Source organism: Siphateles boraxobius, unplaced genomic scaffold (genome assembly GCF_051911475.1).
Source record: "Siphateles boraxobius isolate OS27281-9 unplaced genomic scaffold, OSU_SipBor_1 12, whole genome shotgun sequence".
NCBI classification, from domain to species: domain Eukaryota; kingdom Metazoa; phylum Chordata; class Actinopteri; order Cypriniformes; family Leuciscidae; genus Siphateles; species Siphateles boraxobius.
This window is the reverse complement of record NW_027508722.1, coordinates 15,420,547-15,434,460: the sequence shown is the minus strand read 5'-3', so window position 1 is coordinate 15,434,460 and position 13,914 is coordinate 15,420,547. Positions and strand designations below refer to the sequence as shown.

Below are 13,914 nucleotides of genomic sequence, written 5' to 3'. Positions count from 1 at the left end.
TTTTTTTCCAACTATCGAAGTCAATGGGTGCCGTTAACTGTTTACCAACATTCTTTAAAATATCTTCTTTTGAGTTCAACAGAAGAAAGAAACTCATACTGGTTTGGAACAACTTATACAACTTATATAAAATATTCATTCATGGGTGAACTATTCCTTTTAAAGAATATTGCACAAATGTATAAACAAAAGGCGACTAGGGACGGCCAGTCAGTCCTTTCCTATGTCACACATCCATTGTGTACTGAATTTCAAATGCTTCCCTTGGGCTGGAGATTTAAATTGCACTTGTGTAAATCAAAAAGATATAATAATTATTTTATTCCTGCAGCCATCATGTTTTTGAATGATTTATTGTAAAATGTGTTACTGTGTTAGAAGATGTCATCGCCCTTCACAAGCAAGGAACAGGATACAAAAAGATAGCGAAGAAACTAAATGTTCCTGGATACACCGTTAGAAGCATAGTTCACAAGTTCAAAAATTAAAGGAACAGTGGTTACACTACCTGGACGGGGCAGAAAAAATAGCTATCAAATGCTGCAACCAGATTTCTGAGAAGGCAGGTTCAGAAAAACCCTTGAGTGACTGCAAAAGACCTGCAGCAAGATTTGGTGGCAACAGGTTTCAGCTTGCACAGTAAGGCGCACACTAAACGCATGCCAGAACTCCAAGACATACACCACTACTGACCCAAAAGCACAAGAAAATTTGGCTCCAATTTGCTCAAAATCATATAAATAAGCTGGGGAGCAATGAAACAAAACTGTAACTTTTCTGCCCTATGGATCTGCGGTATGTGTGGAGAAAGAAGAATGAAGCATATGCTGAAAAGAACACTCTGTCTACAGTTAAGCATCGCGGGGCTCCGTTATGCTCTGGGGCTGCTTTGCATCCTCCGTTACTGGAAACCTGCAGCGTGTGGAAGGCAAGATGGATTTATCGAAGTATCAGAAAATCCTAGGAGAAAACGTAATGCCATCAGTGAGGAAGCTGAAGCTTGGGCGTCATTGGACCTTCCAACAGGACAACGATCCCAAGGATACCTCAAATTCCATCAAGGCTTGGTTTCAAAAGAAGTCCTGGAAGATTCTACAGTGACATCACAGTCACCCGATTTGAACCCCATGGAAAGTCTCTTGTGGGATTTGAAGAAGCTGGTTGCAGCACGCAAACCCAATAATATTAGTGAACTGGAGGACATTGCTCATGAGGAATAGGCTAAGATTCCTCAGAAACCCTGGCGTCTGGCTATACATCTCGTTTGCAGCAGGTCATAACAGCAAACGGATGCTCTACTAAGTACTATAGATGCTTGCCATGAAGGTGTTGAATAATTTTGAGACTGCAGAAGTCATTAAAAGTTGCATTTTCAGTTGAATTTGGGGAAACCACTTGAAACATTTGTTGTGCTTTGGTATTTGTTCATTGCAATTTTGCAAATAAACCTGATTTGCAATAGGGGTTGAATAACTTAGATTACTGTAAACTGTAAATCATGTAGGCGTGTAATGGTTCTTTACAAGTGACATTGCCAACTATCGGCCTGGTCGGATTAATACAGTGTTTTTAGTTGTTTTTTGCAGATCTGTGTGAACAGGGAGGATATTGACAACGTTGTCGACTATACACAAAAAACTCCAAGGATAAATGTTCCCGTTTTTAGTACATCATTATCGTTAAAACGTACCCTTAGATATCACCACTTTGTCGCATCACATTCAAACTTGAAATGACATAAAAATAGGAACATCAGTATGGTGAAATTAAAGGTACATTTTTAACCGAGCTTTGATGACTGATGATCTGAAAATAAGTTGACATTTAAAGAGAACAGCTTCATATGCATTCACAATTATTGTACATGAAATTTACTATCGCGTTCTTATAGTTATTATTTTGGAATAAATGTAAATATGCTTGTAGCACTTGATGAGAAATATACTTTGTTTTTCTAATGAATAGAACATTAATTACATCTGAATCTAAAAATACAAAATATAATTATTTTGGTTTTTGTTTTCTTGATATTGTAAGTAATGTTTATTTATTTTACCTTAAAAATGTGTCAACATTAAGTACAACTGGAACATAAATTTGCATTAAAAAAAGGACAGTGAGGACTTTGCCTTCTTATTTCAGAAGAACAATGGATTGTATCGCATACAGTTGGGTCCAAAAATCTGACACCAATCTGAATGTAAAACTAAACTTAATTTAAATTAAATAAACAAAAGGAATGTAAAACATATTATTGGTACAGTATGAAATAAAATAAGATTTATTTTAGATTCTGCTCTGTTTTAAGTCACTAATTAAATTGGATGTACAGTGTATCATTCAATCATGAAATATTACATGAATTCAATTTGTAACATAAGATTGAGATACTGGTTGGAATTTACCAGTTTATTTACCAAGTCACATTAACAATAATTTTACATCCTTAACAATCCTTCTCTAATTCAAAATGAGCAAAAAAGGTGCAACTGGTTTATAAAATCTTTTTTTCTTTCTTTTTTTTAAACAATCAGCAAAATATCAGCCAATGGTGTTGGTTAATGAAAGCATAAACATTTATATAATGGTTTTGTTTTGGTTAATAAAATCATGCCTGTCATTTCCTGTAACACTTTCTTCTTTTCCCTGTTCTCATCTGGCATATTCTCAGGAGGACATATATAGGTCAGGAGCTGGTGGAATGGCTGATGGAGCGTTGTGAGTTTATCCAGGACAGAGCAATAGCTTCCAAAATCTGGAACGTTCTCCTGGACTTGGGCATGCTGCTTTCAGGTACACAGACCAGATTAAAACAGTTAATGTGAATGATCAAATTGCTCCTTCAGTATAAAGATGAGGCACATCAGACGCTGTAGAATTTGGATGATTTATTGGTTATATTATAAGGAATTATATGTATTTTGAATCTCCCTCTGAGGTGCCTGACTAGAAAATAACGTTTACATAAGCTTTGTCTAGACTGCTTTATGTCCGATGTTTAACCCTGTTGTGTCCAGTGGAGCAGAACAATGTATTTGAGGACTCCAGGTCTCTGTACCAGTTCACCTTTGAGGAATGTGAAGCCCAGAGCTGTGATTTCCGAAATCAGGTCAACTGGCCGAGTGCAGTACATCTACTGCTACAGCAGGTCCCACACGTGCAGCCTCGCAGTGGAACCCACAGGCGGTGAGCATATGGTTACACATAAAAGCTTAATGAGAGTGTTTTTTCTTAGGTCAAAGGTCATTAAATATCTTGTCCCTCATGATTGTACAACTTAATGGCTTTTAATTTACTATCCAGTGCTAACAGAACGTGCCTGGACCCGTAAACAACCATTACTGATTATCTAAGCAAAGCTAAACGTATAAAAGAGGCTTTTAATTACTATGGAAGTTGTGACCATTTACCCCTTGGGTTGTTTTTCTTGTCTTGGGATCCAAAAGGTTATTGTGATGGAGGCTTTTTCTCTCACTGGACCTCAACTGAGGGTCTGGATTGGGCAAAATTCAGAATTTAAGAATTGGCTGCCTTTCAATTCGTGAGTGTTTGAAGTGATTTGGAATTTGAATTGGAGTGACAGGAAGTGAAATGAACTAAATTTCAATTCATTCAAAGAAATTGAACAAGTAGGACTAATACTGGGAAATGAAGAGTTCTTCCATCATGCATCTCTCTGTCTGTCAGTTGGCCTATAAACGTTTTAAAACGTCTTTTGTTTGGTTGTTTTACACTTTCAAACAAGGCTGTCAAGCTAATAGTGTGCAACAGCGCCTGCCCACTTTTTCAGCAGTGTTGGTTTCTGGAAGTATTTTTTCCATACATTTCTCCTATAGGGATTAAAAAAATACTTTTTTAAAAGCGTTAGAAGCCATGAACCAAGCCAGTCAGCTAGGCGGTGAATCATAACATTACAAACTTTGATTGAAGTAAAAAAAAGTTTTGGGAAAATCTGACAAAAATACAAGGTTCAAGGCTGTGTTCTTAACGGCTTTAGTGAGGGAAAGAACTACAATTTCATGAAGCATTGCAAACAACATAATCAAATAAAAAAACAATGTATACTAATTAAAAAACAATTATAAAACTACTCAATTAAAACATATTTTAAGTTTTTTTGCAAAATGCCCATATATGTACAAATATTTAAGTGGTTTGAGAACTTAGGGAGAGATGGAGCTAAAGAGCTCTTTTGGCGCGGTTGCTTGTTTCGACTCCTCGACTCCTGGATTTCGATTACTGGAATTTTCTATACATCATGGGTAATGAAGATTTTTGCCACAAATTCCAATGTTAAACACGGTAATTTCAAAAGTAAGTTGAAATAATGCGGACTAACAGCTTTAAGAGAAACCTTTTTAGACAGCCCTACTATGAGCTACGAGGTTGTTCATCGATGGTATATGCTTATAAGTTATCATTAAAAATCTATTTTTTACTTCCGGAATCCGACTGTTGAACTCTATGAGCAAAGTTTGTCTTAACAGACAGTTCATTTCCTTGTTAAAATGGACAGTTAATGGGTTTATATGATTTTCTTTGAATTAATACGTCATCCCTGCAGAAATCTATGATGACACAATTTTCATTTTTGGATGAAAAATCACCATAAAAAAAATTACAATAGGAAAATGGGGTTTGACATAATCTGCAAACCATGATTTTTAAATAAAATCAATGACCTGTAATCTGGACAGGGCTTGTAGATGATTAAGGCCAAATGTGGTAGGGAAATCATTCAGTATCTTTCCATGAGCATATAATGTAGTAACGTCAGCTGCAGTTCCAGGCTTCACCAACAGATGTCTGTGTGACAGTGCTCATCCGAGTGCAGGCCAGACAAATGATTTTGCTCCAGGCTCTGTCTGTCTCACTTTCAGATATTCAGACATACCTCACCTGTTCAGAGTGCTGCCTCACTGCTTTTGACCTTTCACAGTCTGTCAAATCACATCTCAAATCACAACACACTGACATGTTTTGTTGGTGCATCTAAGGTTTATAATCTATATTAAAATTTGATATATATTCTGTAGCCAATATTATCTGTAGAAAATATTGTCAGGTCAAGTTGAAATCTGAAAAATTCCTTCCTTTTTAGCCTGGCTTGCTGGCTTGACCTCTTATGAGCTGCAAATAGTTTGTGCAGGGCCTCACTTAATCAGATCAATGACGTTTAGCACTTTGGTATACAGTACGTAAGCAGGGGGTCAATGGACACAAATGGAAGTTGTGCTATAGGTCATGTATCTGCATCATTTCCTGTCTGCTGGGAAAGTCAGTCAGGTTCTGTCCTAGTGGCTTTGTCTAGGCAGGATGTCCATCTTTAGTGAGATCAGACCTGTTTTTGGTCCCTCTGTCTGCACCTCCAAATGGCCTGTTTAAGCTTTCAAAATGCAAGCTTTACCAAATTAAATGTATTCCATTTATTGTGATTCTTTTTTTTATGCATCCTTGCTGAATAAGTATTGATTTCTTTAAAAAAAAAAAAATCTTATTTTTTTTTATATAAGATAAAAAGATATATTTTACTGCCTATATTATTTACTTGGCAGTAAAAAGTTTGTTTGACTGAAATAATCAGTACAAAAATAAAGCTAAAAGCAATATTTATAGTCTGTAAGAAATAATAAAACTGCACAAAATTCCTTGACAAGATTGATCTCAGAACAGTAGTTGTATAACTTTTTGACTAAATGTCACCAAAAATCATTTTAATCAAGAAATCTTTTAAAACAAGCTGATTATAAAAAAGTGTATTCATCTCACTTTATTTGTAAATGGCCTTTTTGTGTATTTAAAAATTAATAAAAATAATGTTATGTAATTGACCCATTAACATGGTACCATGTCCAAAAAACAAACATGGTAAATTAAGATAAAATTGTGTTTTATGTTGTTCTGTAGCTGTAAAGAAGATGCAGAGAAAGCATTTGATGCTTGTAACCCAGTTCTTCAAATGAGAGCATTGGAGCATCTCACCTCAACGGTAAGAAAATTTGTTGCATTATCTCATGAGCTTTTTTCCAAATCTTGCATTTAGGAAATTTTAAAACCAGTTTCATCCCTAAACAAACATCCAGCGACTAGTGAACCTATCTTTGTGTGTGTTAACCACAATACTCAAAAGGTTTAGTACAGAGCATTTTCACTTGCACAGAAACCCCGTGACACCTGCGCTCTGTCCGTTTGAGAGCCAGCAGCTCTGGTGTAATGACTGAATCAGTACATTACTCTGTCCATGCGGCACATGCTTAGCTTCCAGCTATCAAGGTAATGTTGCAGAACCTCTCCTCATGGTGGCCCGTGCACCTGCAGTCACCTTGGCAACAGAAATATACGGCCACTTCCTGAGATTCGTAGAGGGTTGTCATTTGCATTGGACTCCCTGGGGAACTGATGATGCTCACCTTTGTATTGCTGTGTTCAGCTGAACAGTTGAGATGCTCAGTTTGATGGCTTAATCAATGTACTGTAAAATACTGTATCATGTAGCTTGTGGTTGTGTTTAGGATTTAGAGCAAGACCTAATAATAAAACCAGCAAAAACATAACTTGCAGCAATGTTCACCGGATGCTTGCCAAGCTTAAGATGATCACCTGAGTGCTTATGTTTTAAAATAAATAAATAATTATATTTGCTAATGTATTGTCACCTATGACCAATGTAATTTGCATCCCTAATTGTAATGTTTTAAATGTTTTATATAATGACTAAACTCATGTTTTTATCATTTGAATCCATCCATATGTCTGTTCATCCATCTTTCCATCCATCCATCTTAATGTCCATCCATTCATCATCCATATGTCTGCCTATCTGTCTGTCTGTCCATCCATCATCCATCCATCCATATCTATTTGTCTGTCCATCCATCCATCCATTCCTATGTCCATCCATCCATCCATCCATCCATCCATCCATCCCTATGTCCATCCATCCATTCCTATGTCCATCCATCCATCCATCCATCCCTATGTCCATCCATCCCTATGTCCATCCATCCATCCCTATGTCCATCCATCCATTCCTATGTCCATCCATCCATTCCTATGTCCATCCATCCATTCCTATGTCCATCTATCCATCCATCCATCCATTCCTATGTCCATCCATCCATTCCTATGTCCATCCATCCATTCCTATGTCCATCCATCCATTCCTATGTCCATCCATCCATCCATCCATTCCTATGTCCATCCATCCATTCCTATGTCCATCAATCCATCCATCCATCCATCCATTCCTGTCCATCCATCCATCCATCCATCCATCAATTCATTCCTGTCCATCCATCCATCCATCCCTATGTCCATCCATCCATTCCTATGTCCATCTATCCATCCATCCATCCATTCCTATGTCCATCCATCCATTCCTATGTCCATCCATCCATTCCAATGTCCATCCATCCATCCGTCCATCTATTCCTATGTCCGTCCATCCATCCATGTCTATCTGTCTGTCCATGCATCATCCATCTCTCCATCCATCTATCCATCCATTCCTATGTATTTGTCTGTCTAGCTGTCTGTCCAGCTGTCTGTCCATCTAACTGTCTGTCCATCGCTTCATCCATCCATCCATTCATTCATATGTCTATCTGTCTATGTCCATCCATCCGTCTGTCTGTCTATTCGTCTGTCCGTCCGTCTGTCTATTCGTCTGTCCATCCGTCCGTCTGTCTACTCGTCTGTCCATCCATCCATTCACCCGTCCCTCCATCCATCCATCAGTCAATTTATCCCTCCGTCCATCCATCCCTCCAAATAAATCATGGGTATAATAGCCAACTCATGAAAATGGGGGAAGACATCAATCATGTTCCCACCATAAATGACGCCGATGGTCATGTACACTATTCATTTATTTAGGTTATTAGTGGAAACTGTTACTAAGCGCAGATCATTTGTTGTTGGCCTGTATGAGGTCACAGTGGCATAGATCCCAGTCCAGCTCCATTGACATTAGCCCTGAGTCTGTGCACTCAGAGCAGGGGCTGCCACATCAGATGGCCCCATAGGACATGTCGATTTAATGGTCCACTAAGCACAGTTAAACCTCTCCACTACACCTGGTTTACTAATGCACAGAACTCCCATGGTGAGACAGCAGATGGACTTCCCTTCATAAGTGAAGTGATTTTCTTTCTGATGCTTGATGGATTGGATACATTTGCATTCATTGTGTGCCATGTGCTGTGGGATTTTAATGTAAAGTCCCTACCTCAGTTTGCAGTCAGATCAGAAATAGATCACTTGAAATTTGAGTCAAGTTTTTATAGATCCTCAAAGGAATAATCCAACAGTTGGGAAATCAAAGGCAGTCATGCTTAAAGAATAAGCAATGCAGTCTTCTTTTATAACCCTGCCAAAAAAGAAAAACTTCCAAGTATGAAATAAATCGAGAGCAGTAAAACTTAGAGAGATGAGCTAGAGACGAAGTTTCATCTCTTCAACCTAGAGATGAAGTTTAGTGCTGAACTTGTTGATTCATAGCTTCAAAGCGTTATGGATCTCAAAGCACAGACCCTCAGAATAGCTTCCCAAGCAGCAGGTTGTGTACAATAAAATATGGTGTACAATAAAAGATGCATTAAATGGTTTCGAGCCTATTATGCCTGCATATTTGAAAGAACTAACTAAACCATGATCTTCTCTTTTAACAGGTGCAGAATGAACTGTGTGCAGCTTTGGCTCGCAAGGCACAGACTAAATCAAGTAAGGATTATTCTGTGTTACATGGTTTGATTGTGGGTTTTTGCTCCAATAAACATGGACAATCAGTTCCAAGTGTTTTGCCTGTGTTTGAGTATTACGCTTTTAAAAAACAACAAAGTATTGGCCTATATTATTTACTTGGCAGTAAAAATGTTTGTTTGACTGAAATAATCAGAACGAAAATAAAGCAATTATAAAAAAGAGCCTGAATAATATATAAAACACTACTTTAAATAACACTTCAAAATCAAGAGGATAAAGTTTCAGAAAGAGACTGTGTTCTCATTGAGGTCTCATTTGAAAGTGGTGTTAATGGGGGAAAGGAATACAGGCAAAATGTTCGTAACTGGTGTAGAAATAGACATGAATGGGTCAAACTAGTGGAAATAAACAGAGTAAACAACTCATTATTCAGGCACCACCACTTATATTGGTATATGTTGTCCAAATCGATGAACAGTTTTTTCAGCGAATTGGTTTTAAGTGACCACTGAGCTACAATTAAAGCTACAGTACAGTCACCTGTGCTATTTACCAAGGATAAATGAGTAAAGGTTATGAAAAAGTGGTAACAATTTACTTGGTTCATTTTGTTAAGGAAAATTCAGCAATTATTTGTTCATTGTTAGTTCTTGAAATGTATTAACTGAAGTTAACAAACTGAAATGTTTCTGTTGTGTCATTGGTAATGAAGTAGTAAAATTCAATATAATAAAATGTGCCTGTACTATTGAAACAGGTTAATATTTTAACATTTACTGATTGATTCACTTCCAGTGTAAGTGTTATAGAAGTTAGCACTATAACCCAGATTTTTTTGTTTTAAAGTCGAGAAACATTTTTTTAGTTATAAACATAAACATTATTATTAGTTATAAGATGTATTATGAACAAACTTAAATTAATGTTAATTTATACCACTAGAAATGTTAGAAATGTATTGGTATATGTTGAAGTTATAACATTAACCAAAATTAATGAATGCTGTAAAATTGTTGTTGTTCATTATAGCTAATGCATTATCTAGTATTATCGAATCAATGTTATTTTAGTACCAGTGATATACTTGTAGTTTTTTATATTTCGAATTGTATTTTTGTATTTTATCTTTTCACAAATTTAAAGTTTTGGTAATTTTTTTTTTTCAATTGTTAAAAAATGAATTAATGTCTGTCTATATAGTTTTTATTCATATTTATTACTTCAAGTTCAACTATACAGAAATGAGAAATGTTGCTTTGTCAATTAGCTGAAATAAAATAAGTTTAAGGGTTGTCTTATATTATTTAATTTCATTTAATGTTGATTTTGTTCCAGGTAATAACATTTTTTTTTAGATAATAACCCTGCACCAAACTTAACCCTAATGTTAAGTGTTACTATAGCATCTTACTATAAACATAACATAAAATTATGTTGTTGTTTTTTTCTGTGTGTGTGTGTAAGGTTAATGACGTTCCACATGAACTGGAACATGAATCTATATTGCTAAAAAAAGAAAGAAGCACAAACCCAGGCAGCACACCACACTCCACTGATTCTCAGCTGTAAATTTCTTGTTTTCCAGTGATGGAGGCGAGCAGTCCACTACACAATACTAACACGGCAGGACCATGTCCCAATCCTGCTGTGCGCAAGGTAATGAGAAAACAGATTCCAGGGCAGCTGGCTTTACATTGACAGTGTGTGTATGTGTTGGTGTGCATATATGTTTTGCTGAGCTCACCAGCTGTCCCGCTTGCCCAGGGCTGTCCATACATCCCCTGATTGAGCACCGCTTTCCTGCAGCTCAGTCATCAGTAGAAAGCCCTTGAACTGGCAGAAAGAGAAAGAGCCTGTGATTGGATATAGATGGATACTCTATACTGTGTGTCAGGACAGATCCTTGTGCCTGTCTGTGAGGCTCTGTCTGTCTGTAATAGCTAACGGTTCACTGCAGCACATCTGACGAAACTGTGATCAAGACAACAAAATAGCAGTGCTTCACAAGGACAAACAGTGCTGTGCAGATTATAACATATATACATCATCTTATCAGAGTGAACCGTTGGTTAGCAAATGATTTAGCTTCGACTGGTTTGCTTTAAGCGAAAACCAGTCAGTATCTGGTGTGACCACCATTTGCCTCACGCAGTGCAACACATCTCCTTCGCATAGAGTTGATAAGGTTGTTGATTGTGGCCTGTGGAATGTTGGTCCACTCCTCTTCAATGGCTGTTTGAAATTGCTGGATATTGGCAGGACCTGGAACACGCTGTCGTATACGCCGATCCAGAGCATCCCAAACATGCTCAATGGGTGACTGACATGTCTGGTGAGTATGCTGGCCATGCAAGAACTGGGATGTTTTCAGCTTCAAGAAATTGTGTAAAGATTCTTGCAACATGGGGCCGTGCATTATCATACTGCAACATGAGGTGATGGTCGTGGATGAATGGCACAACAATGGGCCTCAGGATCTTATCACTGTATCTCTGTGCATTCAAAATGCCATCAATAAAATGCACCTGTGTTTGTTGTCCATAACATACGCCCCCCCATACCATAACCCCAACGCCACCATGGGCCACTAGCAAAACGCTCACCCACACGACGCCATACACGCTGTCTGCCATCTGCCCTGTACAGTGAAAACCGGGATTCGTCCATGATGAGAACCCCTCTCCAAAGTGCCAGATGCCATCGAATGTGAGCATTTGCCCACTCAAGTCGGTTACTACGACGAACTGCAGTCAGGTCGAGACCCCGATGAAGACGACGAGCATGCAGACGAGTTTCCCTTAGACGGTTTCTGATAGTTTGTGCAGAAATTATTTGGTTATGCAAACCGATTGTTGCAGCAGCTGTCTGGGTGGCTGGTCTCAGATGGTCTTGGAGGGGAAGATGCTGGATGTGGAGGACCTGGGCTTGTGTGGTTACACGTGGTCTGCGGTTGTGAGGCCGGTTGGATGTACTGCCAAATTCTCTGAAACGCCTTAAGAGACGGCTGATGGTAGAGAAATGAACATTAAATTCACGGACAACAGCTCTGGTGGACATTCCTGCAGTCAGGAATTGTATCCCTCAAAACTTGCGACAGCTGTGGCATTGTGCTGTGTGGTAAAACTGCACATTTTAGAGTGGCCTTTTATTGTGGCCAGCCTAAGGCACACCTGTGCAATAATCATGCTGTCTAATCAGCATCTTGATATGCCACACCTGTGAGGTGGATGAATTATCTTGGCATAGGAGAAGTGCTCACTAACACAGATTTAGACAGATTTGTGAACAATATTTGAGAGAAATAGGTATTTTGTGTACATAGAAAAAGTCTTAGATTACTGTACTTAGAGTTCATTTCATGAAAAATGGGGGCAAAAACGTGTGTGTGTGTATGTCTATGTATATATATATATATGTATATATATATATATATTTATATGTGTGTGTATGTTAACTGAACATTTTCAAAGTTTTGGTTGTCTTTTCTTGCCATCTACAAATGATTTTCCTAATTATAGGATTGTTTATGTAATGCTCTTAACATGCTGATTAATAATGCAAAATGCATATGAAAAAAAGGTCAGGTCAACAAACTTTGTTTATTTGAATGGAAAGAGTGCCTGCATGACAGATACAAATAGTATTTGCTGCATTCTCGTTTTTTCTGCAGTGTTTTTGCAAAAGCATTAATCTATTTTGATGTTCACTTTTTTTTTTTTTACTGTTGTTAAAATAACTGCATCATCTGCAACTTTATCGTCTTTAGCGGGAGAGAGAAACAATGCAAACGGAAAGAGCTTGAATATATAGCGTGTTTGGCTCTAGATAAAAATGAGAGGATATAGCGCTGAAAGATCATTAGCATAAACTCGCGGTTATGTCTCGCGGTTTATGGTTTAAGCCTATATACAATGCGATGTCTAACTATGCACGATTATGTGATTAGTAATGCTCAGCATTGTGTTAGACCCTATCAGAGCATGCTACAATATTTTGGTTCAGTTAGAAACTGCTGGTAGTCTTGAATTGCAGTGTGAGCTTTTGTTCTTTGTAATATATTATGGATATGAAGTGATTTCCTGTCTTATTGTATTTATAATGAAAAAAGAAAATGCTCAATTTAATTAGACTGATCATATTTGAGAGCTCCCATGGACATTAGTTTTGTTATGGTTGGATTGGATATGTTATCTTAATTGCTTATCATTAGGCCTTTTTCTGGTAATTCACTCTTATCAGGTTTATGCTATTAGTATAGTTCAATCCAACTGCCCATTGTTTTCTATATTCATCCCTACACTGAAGGGCTGAAGAATGTCAGGGCTTGTGTTGAATTTGTCTAGCATGAGGTTTGATTCCTTATATAGCCAGCTGAGTTGATATGGACATACTTGAGTGTGTTCAGGACAAATTCCTCTCTCCTTCCCTTACATCAGAGAATGAGGTCACAGGTTTCTCCTCTGGACGTGTGGCATTTGCCATTTTGTCTAAATGAAGAGGGAAATCTACACGGGATACATCCTCAAATATGATCTAAAAATTTAGATAATTAATTAGTAACTTTATAGATTATTCCTGATGTATTGTATTTGGTTGATCAGTGGTTTATTCTGCCATTTTGAAGGGAACTGACTTTATTGACCTTATGCACCAGAGAAACAAAGCGTGCAGACGTCTTTAGAATTTTGTGTTAGAACTTCCGTTTCTGCATTAGCTCTGTATATTTTCATGGCATCGCTGTCGAAGAGTAATTTGCTGGTGAAGTAGATTTACTTATTGTAGAGTTAATGTAAGTTATCTTGAGCATTGTAATGTTTGAAGTGGATGTCATAACAAATGTCAATATACGGGAATATTTTAAAATGGGTGGTTTTTATATACGATTTTAAAACGATATTACCTGCATGCTGTGGAAATACAAACTGGAAGACAGAACACAACGAGTGCAGCGCTAAAAAGGGGCAGGGCTACATAAGCTCTATATATCCACTAAAATCACTATAAAATTAATTGTAAAACTAAAGTTAAATGAGATGTGAGAAATGGGACCATCATTTATTTGCTTTTTTCCCATTTTTCTTCAATGCAGTTAATTATTAAGTGTAACTAAAAGGGATAGTTCACCCAAAAATGCAAATTCTGTCATCATTTACTCGCCTTCAAGTTGTTCCAAATCTGTATTAATGTCTTTGTTTTGCTGAACACAAAGAA

At 37.4% G+C, this 13,914-nt stretch overlaps 1 protein-coding gene across 2 annotated transcripts in view; it reads left to right on the top strand.

The window, feature by feature from the left end:
• Positions 1-13,914, top strand: part of rapgef5b (Rap guanine nucleotide exchange factor (GEF) 5b) — a 58,560-nt gene that overhangs the window by 2,723 nt on the left and 41,923 nt on the right. For both annotated transcript variants that reach the window (XM_077209195.1, XM_077209194.1), the window contains exons 4-8: positions 2,672-2,793; positions 3,018-3,186; positions 5,908-5,989; positions 8,670-8,721; positions 10,289-10,359. In XM_077209195.1, coding sequence (XP_077065310.1) covers positions 2,672-2,793; positions 3,018-3,186; positions 5,908-5,989; positions 8,670-8,721; positions 10,289-10,359 — 496 coding nt within the window. The remainder of the gene's footprint in view (positions 1-2,671; positions 2,794-3,017; positions 3,187-5,907; positions 5,990-8,669; positions 8,722-10,288; positions 10,360-13,914) is intronic.